Below are 24,743 nucleotides of genomic sequence, written 5' to 3'. Positions count from 1 at the left end.
TCGCGCGACCTATTTAGTAAACCAATTGCAATTACTAAGATTTCCCTTATTCCCTAAAACGAATTATTTTACGGATTTACTTTGCAAGATTTTCCCTAACATATATGGAGAAGCACAACATTTCGTGACCACACTTTTATAACTGCTCTCTGTCTAATAATTAATAAATAAATCTTGTACCCTCCTTCCCTGCCTAAGACCTGCTTTAATCCTACCACTCGGCAACGACGCTATATACAATGGGTGATCAAATGAAAAGGTACGAAACGACACAGTGTGTACAAATGTAGACTTTATTCAAAATATACACCATAGGCCTGAGCACAACGATCCCACTGATGAACAAGCCGCAGGATTCCTTGTTCCCAGAATTCCTGTGGCCGCGACGAGACCTAGTCCTTCACAGCGTCCTTGAGTATATCGTCCGAGTTGAAGCTCTTCCCTTTCAGGTGTTTCTTCAGTGGACCAAACACAGGGAAATCGCAGGGCGACATGTCCGGATTGTAGGGCGGATGGTCCAACGTTTCCCACTTAAACTTGGCTAGTTCCGTGTGTATGACAATGAAGACGTGTGGACGCTCGTTATCATGGAGCAGAACCACATCCTCCATGAGCAGCGGACTGCCGCGTCATTTGGACGCCGCTCTGCTCTCTCCTGAGCATGCTCCGATCCCAGTCAGAGACTCCAATCGCATCCCGAGATGTCTCACTACGTTCTCCCATGGCGGAATATGCAAATATTTAACTATTACGTTTTTACGTCGTTTCGTACCTTTTAATTTGATCACTACTTGCATATATAATTCCCCCCTCCTATATATATATATATATATATATATATATATATTGAAAATCAAATTCTTACTACGAAGTTACTGTAAGCAAAACAAAAAGAATTAGCTGAAAATCATTTTGAATGAGAAAAAATGGACTAAATAATTCACCTTTCTTTTAAGGGTTTTCTTTAAAAACACATAAATTAAATTTAAAAAATATACTGGATTTCTAAGTTGGCATAATTTAAATTACTTGATTTTAGTCATGAGTTAATTCCTGATTAAATCATTTGAATTTGTTTAAAGAAATCACTAATTTAAATTAGTTTAATTTAAAAAAAAACATTAATTAAGCAAACATAATTTTATAACATTAATTATGAATTAATTTTGAAAAAAATTTTTATTTTAAGTTTTAAATATTTTCACACAAAGTAATTAATAAATACATTTCTAAATTTGTGAATTTTTAAAATTCTGATTTAATTGATAATGTATGTTTATTAAGGAAGCAATTTTTGTACTACGGAAGGCATATGCATTGAAATCACTGAGTTATCCCTTTCATTATAAAATGCATTGATGTAAATCAATAGTGATTTTTAAAAAACAAAATGAATAAAAATATTAGTTGAAAAAAATCTAATTTAAAATATTTTTTTACTACGAAATATCAAAAGGGATATGCATGTAAATTATTATGTTTCAAAATAGACTACACTTAAATAAGAATGATATGAAATGTTTAAAATAGTAATTTTCCATTTAATATATTTAAAATAATTTTCTGGCAAAACACATATGTCAATTAAATCCATTTAGGTTTTTGCTAATTAAAATGCAATGCTTTTACATCTTATTGAATATATAAGGTTAGAGTGTATCAAGACTTCCTCAAACCAGAATGACGTAATTTTTTTTTCAGTAATGTTTTCTTATCTAAACTAATTTACTTTTCATTAGATGTCTAGTTGACAAATTGTCACCCTATTTTTAACAATTATTACCAAGTTGAACCTGAAAAATATAACTATGATTTTTATTGTTATTATTTTTTTTAAACGCAGTGATTAGTATGTAATAATATAATAATAATTTTATCCATTTTTAGTAAGAAATATTGACTATTTTACTTCTACTTTATTAAACAATAGTATTATTAAAATATTGTATCAGATGCTTTGGATGGAAAATTTTAAAAAATCCAATAAATTTTATTCAAATAAAAAAAAGTCAAATTTAAATCAAATATTTACGATTTTGGAGTAAAAAAAATAATGATTGCCAACCATGGCTTCTGGTCAGAGTTGTAGTCATAAACTTTTAGTACATGAACTGTAAAAATTCAAACATTTTATATTCATAAATCTTTTTTCTCTCAATAATATGCAGAAGTTTGGTTAAAACTGGCTTAAAATTCAAATTATTAAATATATTCAAAAAAGTTATTTACATTTTAAATTATTAAATAAATTCAAATTATTAAATATTAAAGTAAGGTTTTTTCAATTTAATTAAAAGTTGGTACTGCACCCAGAACTTTTACTTTTTAACCAACTTAAGACAACAAGTGGGCAACAAATATATATATTTCTTAACCAATATTCGTGAAAAAATTGCATCGGTCTAATTAAAATTTAGATCGATTTTCGAAACTTTGGAAGCCCCTTTCACCTTGAAATGAACTTAAAAAAATTTTTTTTCTTCATAGTTTAAATATAGTTTGTATTTTAAAATTACAGAAGTATCAAAATTAACAAACCTATAAAAAAATTCCTTTTAAATGAAAATTACCAAAAGATGGAGGAACACTTATTGACAAATCTCCCCCCCCCCCCCACAGCACACTAGCTTCTGGCGAACAATATTGGCGAGACGACGTTTTTATCAGAAATTGTTTTACTGCATGAAGAAACTAGGAGGGATGGTCTTAAGGGTTGCCTTGAGCGCAGTCCACCAACCTTTCTTAAGGGGGGAGGTAAGATGTTAGCAGCGCAATCCACCATGTTTTAGAAAACCATTAGCGCAATCTGCTAGCACCGAACGAAACACCAGTCACGTGCCACGTAATGGCACCATTGGTTCCCAGCCACTGAGTCTTAGTTGCTATTTCTGATATCAAATATTTAAAATATTTTTTTCTAACAGTGATAAAAGTTTAGGTTATTTACTTGGAATTCAACTGTTTTTTGCAAGCTGATTTCACTTAAGGAATTAATTTTCTCTCTGTGAGATCTAATTTCAAAAATCAATTTAGGAATAGATTCAGTATAATGAAACTCAAAAATATGATAAAGAAAAAACAATTTCAATAATACATCAAATATAGTAGAAATAAGTTTGAAATATAAGTCAGCGAAATTTCTTTCATTTCGTTGAGAATTTCACATATTTTACTGTTTAGCTATGCTAAATTTCCATAAGAGAAACGGAAAAAAGAGAACTCTTTGCAAAATCATTAAAACGCGAAGTGTGAAAATCAAAATATAAATAAATATTTATAAACTTTCGACATAAGTTTTTACTTATAATAGGTTCACAATTTCGAATTGAAATTGTTCATTTCTTATTTTAAACTCAACAATTTACATATTTCAAAATTTTTTTCTCTCGATAAAATCTGATATATTTAAAGAGAAGAAAATAAGTTTTTTTTTTTTTTCTCCCCCTTATGCGCTTCTACAATTCTCCACCAACTGCTAACTTAAAAAAAAAAGAAAAGAATTAAATAGAAAGAACGAATTATACAAAATGAAGCGACTAATGTGTCACTCGTTCTCAAGGCCGTACAAAGCTGAATTATTGTTCACCAAAGGAAAGCGAACGCATTAAAGTAGATTGTCAAATTAAAAAAAAATGAGGAATGTTGTTTTTTATCACGCGAAGCAATTAAGTTTAGAACTTTATATATTCAAATAACAGACGACTTTTGTCAAAAAAGCTATAGAAATTCATCTGCTCATATTAGTGTTCTAATCAAGACGATAAAAGAAATAATAACAGTAAAATATTAACTGTATTGTGGAAAGAAAAATAATTTTTATCTGAGACAGATTAGTTTCCTTTTATGGGTATCAGCCTGCCTCTTTCTGCCCAGACTGTTTGCATAAAAAAGTTAATCAAGAAACTGAAAGCAAAATATTATTGAAGAAAAATTTTAGTTGCTTAACATTTTAAATTTATTTTCTATAGGTGATGAAGAGTCACCTATGGACCCAGAGATAGAAAAATTGCTATAGCAACTAAAGATACCAGAATACCAAGAAATTATTATCGCACGTTCTCCTGCTGGATTTGCAAAACGAATTGTCTCGTAATAGATTTATCATAATAAAGTAAATCAAGAAACTGAAAGCAAAATATTATTGAAGAAAAATTTTAGTTGCTTAACATTTTAAATTTATTTTCTATAGGTGATGAAGAGTCACCTATGGACCCAGAGATAGAAAAATTGCTATAGCAACTAAAGATACCAGAATACCAAGAAATTATTATCGCACGTTCTCCTGCTGGATTTGCAAAACGAATTGTCTCGTAATAGATTTATCATAATAAAGTAAATCAAGAAACTGAAAGCAAAATATTATTGAAGAAAAATTTTAGTTACTTAACATTTTTAATTTATTTTCTATAGGTGATGAAGAGCCACCTATGGACCCAGAGATAGAAAAATTGCTATAGCAACTAAAGATACCAGAATACCAAGAAATTATTATCGCACGTTCTCCTGCTGGATTTGCAACACGAAATGTCTCGTAATAGATTTATCATAAAAATGCAAATCAAAAAACTGAAAGCAAAATATTATTGAAGAAAAATTTTAGTTACTTAACATTTTAAATTTATTTTCTATAGGTGATGAAGAGCCACCTATGGACCCAGTGATAGAAAAATTGCTAAAGCAACTAAAGATACCAGAATACCAAGAAGTTATTACCGCACGTTCTCCTGCTGGATTTGCAAAACGAATTGTCTCGTAATAGATTTATCATAATTAAGTAAATCAAGAAACTGAAAGCAAAATATTATTGAAGAAAAATTTTAGTTACTTAACATTTTTAATTTATTTTCTATAGGTGATGAAGAGCCACCTATGGACCCAGAGATAGAAAAATTGCTAAAGCAACTAAAGATACCAGAATACCAAGAAATTATTACCTCACGTTCTCCTGCTGAATTTGCGGGCTGTGCTCTGTCCATCCTAGGATTTTCCAACCTGAAGGTAGGGTAGAGGGTCATAGCAATAGATATGATCCATCAATGTGTCAAAGGGAAAAATGTATTGTTATGAATAGATCTTTGAAGTGGGGACTCTTAAATTTTAACAAATGTCCATCGCCAAACATTTGGCGATGGGCATTTATAACATCTCTTCAGCAACCCCTAATGATTGTACCACCGCGTGTTGTCAATATAGAATTTTTAGTAATCAAGATGGAGATAGTTTTTCATAATTCAAAATTTAAAAAAAAGAATCCTTGAACATGAAAAGTACCTCTATTATTTTCATGCGGAATTGAAGAGCAAGACTTTACACCCGAAATGATCAATACGAGGGCGTCCTTAATACACATATGCACCCCCCGGACACATCAAGAATAAAAAAATTATCTTTTGTCAAAGAGTTAAAAAAAAGAGTGAAAGAAAATCCAGTTCAACCTCTACAACAACTTTATAGGTAAGTTTATTTTTCCTACTTTTTATGTATTCAGAAATTTATATCGTGATTTAAACCATTTTTGTTTTTAAAACATAATTAAAATTAATTTTTATTTTACTAATTATTTTATTTCATTAACTCTTAAAGTCGTAAGATTTTTTAAAAGTCTGATTTAATTGATAGTAAATTACTTGATATTGAATTACTATTTATTTAAAAAAAAAAAAAAATCTTTGATAAAATAATCAGATTTTAATTATTTATTATACTTATACTGTATAATTTATAAATACTTCAGGTCAAGATGTATGTTTAAAAACAAGCACTTTTAAAACTTATTAGTGTACATAAATACTTTCCAGCTAAAATAATTTTGAATAATTGTTTTTTAAAGTGTTTGATATACATTGATTCCCTTTTTAATTTGATACTTGAGTCTTCACAAATCCTTGCAGATGTTGAATTTCTGTTATTCAAACTGAATAATTTATAATACTTATATAATTACTTTATTCTTATTAGAGATAAATATTCAGTGCGTCACATATATTATTTAATTAGATTTTTTTTTTCAAATGACTAATAAATTTTACTAACCCTGATAGCTTATTTCACAAACTTATTAAACTAACTTCAAGGAAATCACTTCTATCTATTATTTCAAGCTACAAATTAAGAATATAAATGCACTTTAACTAAAAGATTTAAAAATAATTATGTTTTCAAAAGTTATTTTAAGTAAATGCATTTTATCACGGGAACCAATTTTCAATATTTTTAGAGATATACTGATTATCTCAATTGATCACCTTAAACATCCAAATTTGAAAAACTATATAAAACAAATGGGTACTTTTAATTAAAAAAAATTTCGTTTAAAAAAAATAAGCAAAGATTATATTTTCAAGGTTAAGAATAATAATTTGTTAAGGATAAAAATAGGCAAAAGTATTATTTTTCTAAGTTTATATGTATGTTTACGGCATAATTTTCATATATATTTTGAAAAATAAATAATTGTTTCTAAGTAAAATACCTTTATTTTTTAGGCAAGCTATGTGTACTGCAGTTTCTGATTCAGAAACTGCAGCAGTGTTGCCAACATTCGCTCCAGAATGAAAGAGCGAAAGAACGACCAAATCTGCCACAATCAGTGTCTGAAATCGTAATTGAGGGCAGGTGGAGCCAAACCAGAGATGGGAGAGGCTTTTTGATGATTGATAACACACAAGATTCAAATAGATTATTGGTATTGCATTTTTTTTCCTATTGAGTCTTACAATATGTAAATACATAACAATATGTAAATTCGTAACAATATTAAACTTTAACTTAAATATATTTTAGGTTTTCTGCACAGGAGAGAGTTTAGGATATATGAGTCAAAGTCCAAGATTATTCATGGATGGGACCTTCAAAACTGTACCGAAACTGTTTGCACAGCTCTCTACACAATTCATGGATGTATCATGGGGAGATAACTATCCATTTGCCTACTGTCTCCTCATCAACAAGGAGAAAACTACGTATGTCCGCCTTTTCGACTTGCTGAAAGTTAAAGCCTTGGCTCTAGGCATCAGTTTGAATCCAAATTCAGTGCTGATAGACTTTGAGAGAAGTTGCATATCAGCTTTGAAAGATACATTTCCTTACGCTGCAGTAAAGGGATGTTTCTTCCATTATGGACAGTGTATTTGGAGAAAGGTAAAGTATGAATTTATTATTTAAGGGTCACAAGATTAAGAGAAGAAATTTTTCTATTTTAATTGTCCCCCTTGAAAAAGTTTAAAAATATATATATAACAGTTAGGAAAAACAAATATAGTTAGGTGAAAAGACACGTTGGGCCAAGCTTAATTATAATTATATTATATGATAATTATGTTAAATTTTTTGTAAACATGCTATACTATTAGTGCTGTAAATCCTATGACTGAATCACACGGCATAATTAAAGTGAGCCATATTTGTTAAAACAAGCTATATTACTCTATCACAAAGAATGTATTACTAAATAATTTTTAGAATTCAACCATCTAAATTTTTTTCTATCGAAATAGAATTCTATCGACAAAGACAGAACTCTAGTTTAGTAAATACTATTTAAATTTATATTAATTACTATGATCTTTTCTGAAACCCAAAACAGAGTACATTAATCTATAAAAAAGTGTGGTGGTTGGACTATCAAAAAATATTTATTCCAGTTATTTTATGGTGCTTTGCAGTTAATACTTTCTCTATTACAGCAATAGTAAGTCTTTTGAATATTCTTTTTTAGAAAATTAAATTTACACAAGTCTAAAATGTAGAGTGAAGAATGTCCTTCGAAAAGTAGAAACTAACAAACATCTCATAAAAATTATTTTTAATTCATCTAACCCACAAATATGCATTTTATTAAAAAACAACACTAAATAATTTTTATTTACATTGAAAAATAAAATTTGTCAGAAATATTGTTTTTGACAATTTTTAATTAGTAAAAAAATTATATTAATTAGGTGCAAGAGCTAGGGTTATCCTCTGCATACAGAAATGATGATGAAGTGAGGCAGTGGGTACAGAGAATAGGAGCTTTGCCACTTGTGCCACCTGAATCAATGGGTGATGCCATAATTTACATCGAAAATACTGCTCCGGACTGTACAGAGGCAAAGGATTTATTCAGTTATGTTGCTAATACATGGGTTGATGAATGTGATTCAATGTTTTTAATGTGAATATAAAATTTTTGATATTTCCAAACAAATTTTAAAAATCTATGTAGTGCATATTTTTTTAATATAAACTATCAAGTTATAAATTCTCTAATCATAATTAGCACAGGATTAAAATGTCATGATTTTAGAAAGATATAATTATTTAATTATGAACCTTATTAATCTCTTATAAATTATAGGACAGATAATTGTAATTATTGGTAATAAAAATATTACCTATTTTTCATAGGTCAGCGGAGGCCGATTATTCAGACTAAACTCAATCAGGATGATGAATCCAGATAATTGGCAACTTTGAAATAAGGCTATGAGAATGTCTCTAAGTAACTTCCCTTCACACTTTTTCCAAGCTTAGAAATTAGCAATTGTAGTAGTGCCTATAAGAGTATATTTATTACAAATAGCATATTTAAAAGTGTTAATATTTTTAAATTTTATTAAGAGCCTGTAATTCTATTAGAAACTACTGGCCACCTATTTTGACACTGGGCAAAACGAACGTGAGGTTCTTTTCAAGATAATCAAGGCACAAAAGAAGCCTTTTTCAACCCCTCTCAAATATTTTAATAAATGAAAATATTTTCGCAATAATTTGGCAATTCGGCACTCTACTGTAAACCAATCCAATTAAACAGAAAAATGTACAAGTTGTTGTTACAAAAATTATTAAATTTGGGTTGAAAGTACATGAAATTACATATTAAAAAAAAAAAAAATTAGTTTTAAAATATCGTTAACGAAAAACACAAATTTAGACTGCAATTTTTGCTCATAGCATGCCTCAATCTTTTAACTTTTATAAGCAAAGATAGATAATTTATTTAATATGAATATACAAATAATATTTACTTTTTTTTTTATTTCAAGAGATATCTGGAATCATTATGATAATCCTGGAGATAGAACAAATAATATAGTGGAGTCATGGCACAACAAGTTCAATCAACGTGCGCAAAAAAGTCATCTAAACTTATTTGCCTTCATAGAGCTTTTGCAACAAGAGGAGGCAGAGAATCATGCTGAAATCCAAATGCTTTTGCAAGCTAATCTTCGGCCAACTCAATCCAGAAGATTATATGTGGATTAACATTTAACAAAGATCTTAACTGGAAAGATCATATCAAAACTGTTCTAGCCAAAGCTTCAAATATATACAATAAACTAAAATGTCTTATGGGGCCCCACTCCAAATTGTCACTAAGGAACAAAAGATACATTTATTTAACTTATATACGCCCGATTATCGCCTACTCATCCCCAGCTTGGTGCAATATCAATAAATCCCAATCGAAAAAACTCACTGTTTTTCAAAATAAACTACTCCGAAAACTCAGTGGAGTTCCCTACTTCATACATAACAAAGCAATTCACAAAGATTTTAAACACAATACCCTCACTGAAACCCTAACACTCTTAAACATTAAATTCTTTAAAAAAGCAATTAACTGTGATGCTGCGAAATATAATTCTATTTTTAATTCAGAAATGCTAGTAGAAGATGCAAAAATCAGAACCATAGCACACTTTTTCACAAGTGATGCTATGTTATCAAGCAAATTCCAATAAGCATTACAATATATCTATAGCCTTAAATAAAAAGGCCTTTCTAAGGGCCTGAGTAATTTATATTTCTATATTTCATAGTTCAACAATTCCTCACTATCAGCGATTGGCGCTGAAAGCGCTATTTTTGTCTTGCACCTTCTGGTGCTCTAACCCTGCCCACAATGATCAAGTCTCATCCAATCAGATAACAGTATTTCTCATATAACATAATCATAAAAGTTTATATATTTTTCTCTCTTCTTTTTTTTTATATATATATACCCATCTCATGACGTTTTAGCTCACGATTATCAAATCATATGGAAAGGTAAAAGGCCCCTTCGGGGCCTAAACGCTTTGTCAAAACAGCGTCGACGACTTCAGGAGTAAATAAGCAACGCGGTTATCACGTGTTTCTTCTAATCCAATAGGAAAATGCCTGTAACTGTCGGTCAAGTAACCCACAGTTAAGAAACCGACGGTCAAAAAATAACGGTGGAATCGCTTCTGAACTCTCGGTCAAAGTTTCCAAACCATTGATGGTGAGATTTTTTATTATTTGTCTGTTTTTCTATTTAAAATAGTTGTATTTACGAATTATGCATTCTATTGTTTAAATGCATATACATAAACTGTCTAAGTGGTCAAGTCAAAAAAAAAAAATCTACGCAACATTCCATAAATAAAAGCTTTAACTGTAAAAAACTTTGACTCTAAGCTTTTTTAAGAATATATTTTTTAATTATATGCCAGATTTTTTCCGTGACATTACATATTATGTAAACAGATATTGTTAAGCAATTTAATCTTGGCAAACAAAAAAATACTTTTAAAATTCATGTTTGTAAGCTCAGTTCAAGAATACAGTTTTCAAGTATGTATTGATTTGTTTCTTAAAGTTACTATTTGCTTTGTTTTATTAAATATATTTTATTACAAGTAAAGGAGATAAAAGTAGGTTCATAAGACAAAGTGAAAATATAGTAAGAGAAAAGCATATTTTCTCTTTTAATTAATGTTCAGAAACATTTTGAGGTTACTGCAATTATTGATTCTTTAGAAACTGGCTGCAAATTCAACTCTTACAAACTATTGTTTTTGTTTATAGCAGATAGAATGTTAAAGCTATTGCTTAAATTATTATGAATTGTCAAAAACTTTATTTTAGTTCAGACTTGTTGACAGTGGTGTGATATATGTATACTTGTGTATAATACATACATGCTGTGTGCATTAATGTATCCATGCACACACACACACATATATATATGTAGCTTTGTACTATTTAATATATTTACCAATGTGAAATGTTAAAAAAAATAATAATGATTTGTCGACATAAAAATCAATTTTAAATACTAATTTTGTTTTATTTTTCTTACAGCTCAAATGAGACTATACATGGAATTAAAATCCATGAGCCTTATTGAAATTTAGGCGAATCTGAAGAAAAGAAACAGATTCCTATCAGAAAAGATATGCGACTTAACGCTAGAACGCCACCGGACGGTGTCATTTCGACACCTGACGATTTAAATTTAACCGTAGAATTCGGAATTTTTTCTTGGGTTTCTTTGTGACTTTTATTGATTCTTTATTTAGATTTTGCATGCCTAATTAAAAGTCATTTATTTTAATTAAAAATTATTTATCGATAATTTTACCTAGAACGTCGGTTTGGTGTCAATATGACACGTCAACAGTTTCGTTTCGTCTATTGAAAAAGTTTGTTCGTTTTTACTTTTGGTAGTCAACAAATTCAGTTTAACATTTTTTGGAACGCTGTCAAATCAATTTTGACCTTGATCGTGCAGATATACTTCGGAATTTGTTAGCGAAAGTAATGTGTCTGTCGTTTCTTGTCCAGAAATTCTGATTCCGTTTTTCATCATCTCTTTTGTTTTTTATCAAATACATTTTATAATGTCTCGCAAACGGGGAACGAAGAAATAACAGCGCTTCTCAGAGAATTATCTGACAATGAATCCGATGGTGGTGAGTTGTCGGATATGGATGAAGATTGTGCTAATGAAAATTTTGTTCGGCGAGAAGAATTTGACTCTGAAAGCGAAGAGGATATTGATGAAAATTATAATTCTCAAATTAATGACATATTTATTTCCCGTGATGGCTCGCAGTGGAAATAATGCATTCCTGGAAATACAGTAGCCAGATTTTCCCGCTAAAACATTTTGAAGGAGACCAGTGGAGCAACAAGCTATGCAAAGAGAAACATTGACAGCGAGAGTGTTTTGAGTGCTTGGTTGCTTTTAGTTGACAAAACAATTTTGAATCATATCACGAAATGCACAGAAACAGAAGCTCGTAGAGTGCTTGAAAGTGATGACTGGTCTCTCTCAAGAGAAGAACTTTTAGCATACATTTCCATTTTGTATGCTCGAGGAATCTCAGGAGTTAGAAATCTAGAACTACACTCATTATGGTCCTCCTCATGGGGCTTGAATTTTTGCAAAGAAACGATGCCTAGAGACAGATTTTGTGAAATTTCAAGATATCTAAGATTTGATTTGAAATTGACACGCCGTGATAGATTGAAACAAGATAAATTTGCCATGATATCGGAAGTTTGGAATCGTTTTATCGAAAACTGTGTTACGTGCTACAAACCAGGTCAGAATATAACGATAGATGAACAATTGTTTCCTAGTAAAACTCGATGCCCTTTTACTCAATTTATAGCATCAAAACCTGACAAATATGGGCAAAAATTCTGGCTTGCTGCTGACGTGGAAACTAAATATGTTCTAAATGCATTTCCTTACTTGGGAAAGAATGAAGAACGAGATAAAAATCAGAGACTATCTGAATCAGTTTTGAAACTTATTGAACCATTCCAAAATGTGACTGTTGACAACTGTTTTACGTCTCTGGAATTAGCAAAGAAGCTAAAGGAAAAACAAACTAGTTTAGTTGGTACGATGAATAAAGCTAGACGCAAGATTCCAGATTGTATAAAAACTGGAAGAGAAGAGTTATATTCAACAAAAATATTAAAAAATGAAGAATCTGGATCAACACTTACTGCTTATCAGTGTAAGAAGAAAAAAAATGTGATTGTACTGAGTTCCATGCATGCCAGCATTGATATTGCAAATAACTCAAAGAAAACTCCAGAAACCATAAAATTTGATAACGAAACAAAATTTGGCGTAGATATATAGTAGATCAGATGTGCAGGCAATATTCAATCAAAGCGGGGTCAAGGAGATGGCCTGTCCATACTTTTTATCGGGACTTCGCGGCAATAAATGCCTGGATTATTTTCAAATATGTAACAGGGAAGAAATTATCGAGACGCAGTTTTATTCAAAGTTTAGCTGAAGAATTAAGAATACATTGCAATAAAAAACCCATTGAAAAAGAAAGGTGTAATTCCTCCCACGCATAAAAAGTGTGAAATAAAAAAATTCAATGGTAATGTTACGAACAAAATATGTTCCTCTTGTAATAGGATGGTATTTGTAATTCATTTATACCCCCCCCCCCATAATCGGGTATACGAGGAAATCGAGAGCTCGTCGCCGCGACGAATTCCTCCCCCCCCCCAGCGAGGGAAACTCAGGCAAGCACACCGGCGCATGTACCCGGCGAAGCCCCCTGTGACACTTATTGAAACCAAAACATTAAAATTACATAGAATGGCAATAGAGCTAGTTAACAACTTCAGCATAATTCAATACAAGTACAAAATTGAAAAGTTAGAAAATGGCATGCAGGCCATGTAAAAATTTTAAAAGGTGCGTGAAAAACAGGTTAAAATCTGAAAACTGGCGCGCAGGTCAATATGGTACTAGGCCAAAAGACCCTTATATTCAATACAAATACCATTAAATTTTACAACAGTGGAGATTTGAAAATTTTCAAGGGGTGCCAGTCCAGGTCAAAAGACTCTCATAAAAAGACAAATTAAAACTTTAAAAGTATGTAAAGTGGCAAAATGCCAATAAAAAACCAAAAGCCTAAAGGCAAGAGACACAGAGGATAGTTCATAGTGTCACAAATCACCAGAAACAAAGAGTTAGTTTAGTCACAAAATTTCAAGTCCCAGGTGTGGCAATCATTGCTCCAGGCGAGCTCCAAGTTCGATGACAATCCAGAAACGATGGCAAGTCATACTATTTAGACTTGTCACAAATCCAAATGGTTGTTAAAAACAGCAAAAGTTGATTTGTTAAAATAGATGATTTGTTAAGACTGACAAAAAGGGTAGAAGATAAAATTGTAGAGCTGATTAAAAAAATTTTTAAGAATCATGTTGGAAGGCCGAGTGGTCCTGGAAGTATGAAGATCAAAGCCCAAGAGGTAGATGTATAGGATCTAATTAATGGGACAAGTCCAGTACATCGTCGAGTGTGTCTTTGTCAATATTGATGATGATGTTTCTGCAGGTGATGTCCGAAAAAATTTGGTGTTCCGTCCTATTTTTAAATATTAAGCCACGGCGTGTTTCGAATTTTTGGCACTGGAAGATATGGTGTTGAATATCTTGTATTTCTTCACTGTAGATGCATTTTGGTGATTTTCTAAAAAATCTGGCTTGGTGAACACCAAAGACACCGTGAGCAGTTAAAAATTGATGGTAATAAAAATTTCCCTGCTGTCTGGTTGTCTTGGGATCTTTATAAAATTTATAGGTTTGCCTTCCTTTTATACTGTCAGACCACTCCAACGAGCCATTATATGACTGTGTATTATTGATTTGATCTGTGTGGGGGCCAGCCAGGTGGTATATTCCATGAGGTCGAGATTGATGGCTTCTTTCGCTAGTTGATCTGCCTCCTCATTGCCGGCATGCCCCACATGTGCTTTGATCAAATTGAGAGTAATATTTTTATTCCAATCACTTTTTATTTCTTGTACAATCATATTGATATGTGTGGGGTTAGCCCACACATAAACCATCTTATTACTAACACATATTGTTATATGTTAGTAATAGGATGGTATGTGGAAAATGCACAAAGAACATAACTTATCAGTGTATAGACTGCCCCTGAGGGGGTTTACCTTCTTTAGGTAAACACAGGGAGTCACGCCCCGGGGTACCCTAGTGATCTATTCTCCCTTCCGTTTCCGCTCCTTCATCTCCTACTTTCTCTTCCCCTTGTCGTGGTTGCCGAATTACCTGGTAAGGGCTTTTTGTCTGTGTTCGATTACCACCCTGTTGTATCGGACCCAGATGGGAAGAGACCACCGCGTGTTTACCGTGCGTGGAGACCCGTTTCCCTGGAAAAGGGGATCCTAGCAGTTGAGGGGCATCTTGGTACCCCAATACACTGCTTTGGCCCGTGCTTCAGGTAAACGGGAGGTGCATGTTGGCCTGTATGCATCAACCGGCTAGTCACGACCGTCAACTGTTGGCTAGGGTCAAGTCCGGGGTCACTTACTAGGCACCTCGTTAAGGGTGGAGGCTGCTTCAAGGGTGACTCGCGGACGTATAGCTATTGGTTAGCATCGGTGTCAAGTGAGGAATTATGTTACTTGCATCCCCTTAGTAGGACTCCGTGGTGGGTGATACCGCTAGTAGTAGAACTGATTTTATTTTCTATGGCTGAAGATAGTACGGTGTTGAGTTCCGCACACCAATGCAAAAACAGCGGAACATTCTTAATACCATGTGATTACGCTCGTTACTTTTTGATGAATCTGACAAACCCAAACGTACCTAATACCTCATTTACCCACATATCTCCATTTTTGATACACAAGGCTCTTCTTTCCATTCTGGGAGAAGTTGCCTCAGTAAAAAAGCTACGCTCTGGTGACCTCTTAGTTGAAGTCTCCTCTGCAAAACAGGCAACTATTCTGTCAACATGCACCACCATGTGCTCATTTAATATAACAGTAACACCTCATAGATCCTTAAACACCTCTCGTGGCGTTATATCAGAAACAGAATTCATAAATGACTCAGAAGACATGATATTAGATAACCTTCAATCTCAAAACGTTACATCTGTTAGAAGGATTAAGATTCGCAGGGATGGCAAACTCACCCCTACGGAGCACCTTATCCTCACTTTTGCGTCTGCTAAATTACCAACTGCAATTAAAATGGCTTGGATTAACTGCCCGGTTCGGCTTTATATCCCAAATCCTTTGCGTTGTTACCAATGTCGCAGAATAGTTACGGCCCGCACTCCCCGTCCGGGTTTGTCCTATTCAGCAGCGGTTAAAACTTCATATTGCACAGTAAGTGCGCAGACAGATTCCTCAATATCATCTACCCCACAGCAAACAAAACAAAATCCAAAATTTAATTTTACCGGACCATCTACTTCTCGCAGACCTGTATCCAAATCTCCACCTCCAAAAGCATCTCGAATGACATCCCCAGAAAAGCCTCGTCCTGCCTTAAAGCAGCGTCCGAATACAAAGTTGCCACCTAGCCTAAAACCAGGTATTCCTAAAAAGAATAAAGATCCAAAATTCATACAAATCGTTAAAAAGTCCACTTCAGATATCTTGCAGAAGATGGACACAGAAATAACACTACATCGATTTTCGACGACCCACCTATGGATGTTACGTCTAATTCAAAATTTAAAACCAAGAGATAATGGCAAGTTCCATTATCTCTAGGAATTGTCGCAGTGTGCGAAATGAAATCTCAGACATCAGAGATATAATTTTTAAATATCAGCCATCATGTTTTTCAATCCAAGAAACTCGTTTAACATCTTCTGATAATTTTAATCTTCATATTTATGCATGTTACCGAACTATGGGGTAGTTCCGACATAGATGCTAGAGGACATCAAGTTGAAATGCTCATCCATGATCATAATCTATGTTTACTGAATCAAGGTGAAGACACTCACTTTCATGAACCAACGCGAACTTTTCATTGCATTGATCTTGCTTTATGATCACCTGCGCTTTTACTCTTTTCAGAATTTTCGGTTGATAATGATCTTCATAGTAGCGATCATTTCCCAATCATTGTTTCATATACATCTACTGCTTCTATCACTACAAAACCCTCTACATTTATTTACCATCGTGCTGATTGGAGGCTTTTCGGAACAGCTTGCTGACATTACAGAAGATATGATATCAGATGAAAATTTTGAAGCTGCTGTTGAAACGGTGACTTCTGTGATCATCAATGCTGCACATAGTAGCATACCAAAAACATCAACTTCTCGTCCCCGGCATCGCAATCCTTGGTGGACTGCTGAATGCTCCGCAGCTCACAAAGAGAAGCAGAGGCTATGGAACATCTTCCGTCGGTATCCTACAACAGAACATCATGTCGATTTTAAACGAGCTAAAGCGATTGCACGCAGGATTCAGCGCCAAAGCCAGAGAGAATCTTGGTCACGCTATGTTTCATCCATCACATCTACAACATCTCCCAGACAAGTCTGGTCGAGGGTCAAGAAAGCGAATTGTATCTACCGTGAATTCCATCTTCCGGTATTTGATATAAACGGTATCACGCACTCTGACCCTGTAGATGTGAGTAACATCTTGGGTGAAACATTCGCAGCCGTATCTAGCATTGACAGTTACAGCTCAGCTTTTCAAGCTCACAAGCATAGAGTTGAAGCCCAGACGCTGCATTTTACGACTCGACGGCAGTCTCAATATAATTGTAAATTCACTTTTCATGAATTGCAACGAGCGTTGTCAAAAGCACCCAATACGAGCCCCGGCCTTGAAGTTGTATCATATCACATGCTTCGCCATTTGACTTCTGCATCTTTGCAGAATATCCTGTTACTTTTTAACAGATTATGGACGGAGCAGATATACCCATCTAGTTGGCGGCTGTCTCTTGTGATACCAATTTTAAAGCCAGGTAAGGATCCGACGGAATCAATTAACTACAGCCCGATAGCGCTGACTAGCTGCTTCAGCAAGGTATTCGAACGTATGGTCAACTCTCGCTTGGTTTACTTTCTGGAGAAGAAAAAACTTATCCCCGACTATCAAAGTAGTTTTCGAAAGGGCAGGTCGACTATGGCTAACATTGTTGCTTTAGAATCACGTATTTGTAATGCTCTTGTCCGACGTAACCATTTTATCTCTATCTTCTTTGATATTGAAAAGGCGTACGATCGGACATGGAGATACGGCATTCTAAAGGCATTGTTTGATATAGGCCTCCGTGGTCACCTATCAATTTTTATCAAAAACTTTTTGAGTCAGAGATATTTTCATGTCAAAGTGGGTCATACACTTTCTGATCTCTATATCCAATCTGAAGGTGTTCCACAAGGTTGTGTTCTGAGTGTTATACTTTTTATAGTTCATGTTTCTTCCATTTTAAACATTCTACCTCCTACAGTTTTTGGATCACTTTATGTTGACGACCTCAACGTCTCATGCTCAGGATCTGACATGAGAGTAATCGAGCGTCAACCACAACTTGCTGTCAATAAAATAGTAAAATGGTGTCATGAGAATGGTCATACCCTATCACCTTCCAAAAGCTCATGTGTACATTTCTGTCGGCAACGTCGGCTTCACAATGATCCTGTTATTCATATTCATAACATTGCTATACCCATCGTAATTGAAACAAAATTTCTTGGAGTTGTTTTTGATCATAAGCTTACTTTCCTGCCTCACATAAAACAATTGCGAAAAAGATGCGAGAGATCCCTAAATATGTTACGGGTGCTTTCTAACACGTTTTGGGGTGCTGACCGCACCGCGATATTACGAATTTACCAAGCACTTAAACTGTCGCGCATTGACTATGCATGCACAGTTTATGGCACTGCTTCTGCTTCGCATCTAAAACGCCTTGATACGGTACACCACACAGCATTACGCATCTTTAGCGGTGCATTTCACACTTCACCTGTAGAAAGCTTGCATGCTGTTTGTCATCAACTGCCATTGGATCTACGCAGAATGCAATTGTCCTTGATGCACTACTATCGTATCATGTCTTCAGCCTCACACCCCTTACAGCGTGAGGTTACTCCTATAAGTTTAATGCGCTTATATGATGCTCGACCATCTTATGTTCGCCCTTTTATAGCTCGTGTGCGTTCACACATTCAAACATTTGCTATTTTAGATTCATCATCACAATCGGTAGACCACCTACTTATTTCACCCTGGACTGTTTCACCATATCATTTTTATTCTCTATTTGATGTATCTAAAAATCTCTTGTATCACCAACCATATTTCAACAACTTCTTTCTCATCGTCATCAGTTTTCTCATTATGTTCCGATCTATACTGATGGCTCAAAATCGCCTGAATATGTTGTCTGTGGTATCATCATTGCTGACGTCACGTACAGCTACCAAATCCCTGAAATTTGCTCCGTTTTCACTGCTGAAGCTGTTGCTATTTTATTAGCATTACGACTAATTTCTACTCGCTCTACTCGGAAATATTTTATATACTCCGATAGTATGAGCGTTTTGAGCCAATTAGAAAAGTTTCACTGTGACACTCATCCAATTTTATGCTTCATTATTCATTTGTTAACCACGCTTCAGAAGAATGGCTTTGAGATTTTATTTTGCTGGGTACCGAGTCATGTTGGTATTCCAGGGAATGACGTAGCAGACTCAGTCTGCCACATCTACTTTACCATTGTCCATACCTTTCTCTGATGTAAAACTGCATATTCGGATATTTGTGACATCATTGTGGCAACAACAGTGGGATCTCAAAGTTTTTAATAAATTGCATAGCATTAAAACCGATTTGGGCCATTTGCCAGTACTGCCCTTGCGTAGTGCTGATGTAAAGCTTACACGTCTTCGAATTGGTCATACCCAGTTAACACACCTCCACTTACTGTTTGGAGAGCCTTCTCCTCTATGCAATACCTGTAACGTTCCTCTCTCGATTCATCACATTTTAATAACATGTCCATGTTTTAACCAACTTCGTTTAACGTTTTTTGGGAGTTCCATTTTATGTATGCAGGATTTGCTGGATGATATTCATCATCCTAACATTTTTGTATATTTACGTGCTGTTGGTATTTTTAACTGTATATAAATGTTTTAATACATTTGCAATTTTATTCACTTTCGCAAACACTTTACTTACTTCATGTATTTTATATCGTATTCACACCTTTTACCTGATTTTATTCATGCCTTTTACCTGATTCTATTCATACCTTTTATCTGATTCTATTTGCAAACTTATACCATTTTATCAGTTATAATCGTACGACAAATAAAGTGGTGCATGCACTTTGTGCCACTAAACCCTACATTCAATTCAATTCAGTGTATAGACTGCGATTAAGTAAGTAGTTTAGTTTACAAGATGTGTTATTTGTGGTTTCAAGAAACAAAATTTATATTTTATATAACTGTCAAAACTATTTGTTGCCTTGTTATAAATAATAATGTTACGGTAATAATTTTTTTCAATTCGAGAATAATAATCTAAAAGGTAAATATGTTGGCATTATTAATTTTCTATATATATATATTATTACCAAATGAAAAGAGCATTTTATTAAAAAAATATTTAGTTGAGTTTCCACTGGTGTCAAAATGACACCGACCGGCATTCTAGGAGTAGAAGAATAGCCGGCGTTCTAGTGTTACATTTAAAAAAACATAATAATTATGCCTAGAATAACTGTTAATCCATTGTATTCTTCGCAAATAAAAATAGTATATATGTATTTTACATACTAAATAATGATATGTGCAATTACTAAAAATGTCTCGTAGATAAAATGCTTGAGGTATTTTAAATTAATAAATATCATGCAGAATTTATGTTTACATAACTTATCAAAAAAATATTAAGTAAATACAATTTAAGAAATGAGCCTAAAATTTTTTAATTAAATTTTGCTTTTTTACAAATTTGCATTTAAAATATTAATATTTGCATTTAATAAAAATATTTGCATTTAAAATATTAATAGATAATTACATAAAATTTAGAGTATTGATGTTATAAACATTAATATTTTAAGTTATTGAAGTATCAATATATGGATGTTTTAATTTGCAATCTTTTAATATAGGGTACTTTTGAAAAATTGAACTAATTTTAATGAGTAACTCATGAAAGATGGTTTAATAAAGTTTCATACCATATATTTTTTTTCTTCATATCCTGCCTAAAATTTACATTTTTAAAATAAAAACTAATTGTTGTAAATTCATTATTAAACTATGTTTATTTATTTATTTTTTTTTTAAAAACTAATATCTAAGTCACTAAACTACACTAATATTAATACAGGAAGGAAAAAAAATAATAATTATAAAATTTTAATGAATAGAGAAGAAGATTAATTAAAGCAATTTTAAAAAAATTGTATTTTAACACAGAATTTTTTATCATAACACTAAAAATATAAATTTATGAAATTTGGACCAAACTGTACCTATTTATGTAGGAAAATAATTTTTTTACTAAGTTAATAAAAAATAAAGATTAAGCAAATACTAAGATTTCGCACAAAACTACAAAAATTAATCACGAAATAACTATTAAAACAAAAGAAATTTAATTTTCTTGCAATATATAGAATTTTATTTCTGTTGTACTTATAACTACATAATTTGATTTAATATTTTTAGTTCTTTCCATTTCATCTAGCTTCTTTTTTTAATTTTTAAGATAATACTATATACACTCATTCGCAATCGACTCGGCAGTAACTACAGAGGAAAATTGTGCTCCACATGAACAAGTAGTGCTGTTTGTCATATTATGTTGCTATGAGGGTCAATAACATAACATACATATATTAGCAAACAGCCAATTTTTAGTTATAAATTTTCCTAATTAGGGATTTACTGTGTAAATGCATTCTTCGACTTTGTACAGGTTCATAAAAATGTTCTCTTAGTTATCATATGGTTATTTTAAAAATTCAAATCGTAATTTGATGTATAATTTTCAGGGAGGAAATAGGGAAAGTAGCCAGGACCATTGGAACAGCAGTCAGTATGCCGAATCTAAAAACTGCCAGTAAATCTATGTATAAAGAAAGGGCAAAGGCACTTCGGCAGAAATCCAAATCAATGGTCAATGGGCAAAAACCATTGATAATCGAGACTTTCTCCTGGTTGATGACCAAATAACTGGCGAAAGAATTTTGGTTTGTACATTTTCTTTATGAATTTGCTATTAGACATAATTGAAATTATTAGAATTTAATAATTAGATATTTTCATAATTAGAATTGAAATTAGACAATTATAAAATACTTGATTAACTTAAAAGACTTATTTTCATTTTGTTTACTTACAACACCAATTTAGTTATAACACCAATAAGTAAGCATTTAAAAGTGCTGATAAAACAACCTTAAGGTTGAAAAAATAATGATTTCTCACTTCTCTTTTTCCATATAAAAAAAAATTATTGTGGTAAAAAAAACAGAAGCACTCAACTGAAAATAATTATTAGACTAGATCTCCAGTATGGAGATTAAAAATAATTACAATCCAAATCTTACAGTATCCTCAGCACAGCACTAGCAATGTGAATGTTTGGCTAATATGTGGTCAAACAGTAAGGTGAATTCAATATATGATAAGAATAAACTTAAATTGCATGATAAATCGTTTTTCTTTTTTAACACACGTAAAAATTCAATCAAGAAGCTTAAGTGCTTCCTCAATTTACAATATGTTACAGAACTTTTAATTTAAAATGACACAGCTGTCAATTAAACTAGAACAAAACATTGATAACACAATGCACTAATTAGAGAAGAATTTTATAGATATGCTCAGGTTTATAACAATAAAGAAACTTCAAACCATTCATACTGAATAAGCCTTTAGCACAGAATATTTCTTCTTTTATTACATCATGGCGAAAGAAAATTTCTTGGCATTTAACTTACTTTTCCCTGGCATTAATTTTCAAAATAAAGAAAGAAATTTAAAAGAAAAAATAATCTTATTGCATAATTTATCGTAAAGACATAACAAAAATTTTATTGAATTTTCAGATATTTGGAACGAAAGAAAATTTGGAGGTTTTGTGCCAATCTAAAAAAGTTATTTGGATGGCACATTTAAAGATGGCACCAAAGCTCTTTTGCCAGCTTTACACTATTCATGGCTCATTCATGGGTAAAATATTCCCATTAGTCTATAGACTAATGGGAAACATACCTATTTACGTTTGTTTCAGCATGTCAGCAATATCGCTTGGAATAATGGGTATATTTTTAACCCAGATTGTGCCATAATGGATTTTGAAGTTGGCTATTTCCACTTTTCACAGTCGATTTGGAGGAAGGTACGTAAAGATTGAGTCATCTTTTAATAACTTAAATTACTTTATTAAAAACCAGGTTTATTCATGCTCAATTTAATTTATAACTTATGTAACAACATTAATATTCTTTACAACAATAGCCATGTTAGAGACTAATACTAAATTTCAAATTTCTCTTCCATTTTTGTTAAAAATTTGTATATTTTGTGAAAATTTATAATTTTTATTTAACTTTCTGTAATCTACATTTTTTTAAAATGGAAAACGTTAAAAGAAGAAATTAAAACTACTATTTCTAGCACTGTAAATAATTTAAATACTTAATAAAGCAGAACCAGAAATGCATCTATTTTTAAATTTGTTTTAATAGCCTATTCATTTCTTCAATGAAAAAAATACAAATACAAAACTGTCTATTTCTTTCTTCGTTTTTTATAAAATGATTATGGAAGTGTTGATTTTCGGTTGAATTATTGTGAAGTGTCAAGTTCTGATGATTTTTTTATGATGGTACTGATTTTTTTAGTAAATTTGGTGAAGATGCCGTTTTGGTTCACATAATTTTTGTGACGGTTCCTAAGAACAGTACCAAAATTGATCAGAATTAGTCCCTATATAAACACCAGAAAGACTAAAACTTCAAAGAAAAATTTTAAGTATTGAGAATAGTATCACTAACGCTCATTTTAATGTCAACGTTTTATTTCAGGTTCAAGCGTTTGGTCTGGTATCCGATTACAAAGACACAAGGCGGTGGATTCGGCTATTATCAGCCCTTCCTCTTGTAGCTATCCACCAGATCGGGGATGCCTTCCTGACGATTACAAGAGATGCCCCAACAAGCCACCAAATCAAAATTTTTACAGCATACATGAAAATGACATGGGTAGATGCTGGTGCTCAGTTTAGTCCGTAAGTCATGCAGCAAATTTTAGCAGTGATACAACTTCTTAACTATGTGTGCAATTCTATTTATTATTCCAGAAAGCAATATCAGTTACTTTACTTCTTAATTTTTATACAAATAATTTGTTGAATAATTTAAAATCTTAGATTAGATCCAAATACAGATTGAAGCAATATCGTTAAGGGGACAGTAGACGTTGAGATTTGATAAAATCATAAAAATTTTCAAATTTTTATTAAATATTTATTCTTATTTCATTACCTTTCAATTATAAAAAAATTATTAATTTCTGATAATTTTTAACGGAGTTATTGACATTTTTCGAAAACGAAACTAGAACTTTCCAACCAATCACTTACATTTGCTCTTTCTTCAAAACCGAAACTAGCTTTAGTGAAATTTAAACTTCTGTTTTTCTTTACTAAACTATGCAAGCTACAAACAAATTAATTAAAAATAAAATAAAGTCTATCATCTGGTGCACGAGTTTGTTTTCGAACAGTTTTCTTGTTTATCGTTTGTTTTTCTACGATTTTTCAGTTAGTTTCCTTATTAGTTACAAAAAAAAAACAGCTCTTTTCAGAGCTAATTTATCGTTATTTATTTCTGTTATTTAGAACTATTTCGTTGTTATTAAATTTGTTTTTATTTTACGACATTGTTTTATTTTCCTTGACATTATGCATAGCATAAACAGAAGGTGGCATGCTCCTGAATCTCGGAATTCGAAAAAAAAACAGGCTGCTATAGCGAGAGCAAAGGCTCGGTGGGAAAATAAAAAAGATACTGTTTTAGACAAACAAGTTGATATTGAATTAGATGATGTTGCTAGTACATCGAATATTGATTATCAAAGCAAAACAACATCTGAAAAAAAAAGTAATAACTGCTGTGATGTTGCTACATCACACGTGCGTTGT

At 32.2% G+C, this 24,743-nt stretch overlaps 1 protein-coding gene across 1 annotated transcript; it reads left to right on the top strand.

Annotated features, from left to right (window-relative positions):
* Positions 1–8,039: 8,039 nt before the first annotated feature.
* On the top strand, positions 8,040–9,591 carry LOC139426328 (uncharacterized). The gene is made up of 2 exons (XM_087153415.1): positions 8,040–8,155; positions 9,027–9,591. The coding sequence occupies exons 1-2, from the start codon at positions 8,040–8,042 to the stop codon at positions 9,244–9,246; spliced, it is 336 nt and encodes a 111-aa protein (XP_087009541.1). The 3' UTR covers positions 9,247–9,591.
* The last annotated feature ends 15,152 nt before the right edge of the window (positions 9,592–24,743 follow it).

Source organism: Parasteatoda tepidariorum, chromosome 10 (assembly GCF_982258835.1).
Source record: "Parasteatoda tepidariorum strain Cologne lab strain chromosome 10, Ptep-v5.0, whole genome shotgun sequence".
NCBI lineage: Eukaryota > Metazoa > Arthropoda > Arachnida > Araneae > Theridiidae > Parasteatoda > Parasteatoda tepidariorum.
This window is presented reverse-complemented; position numbering and strand designations above follow the sequence as displayed.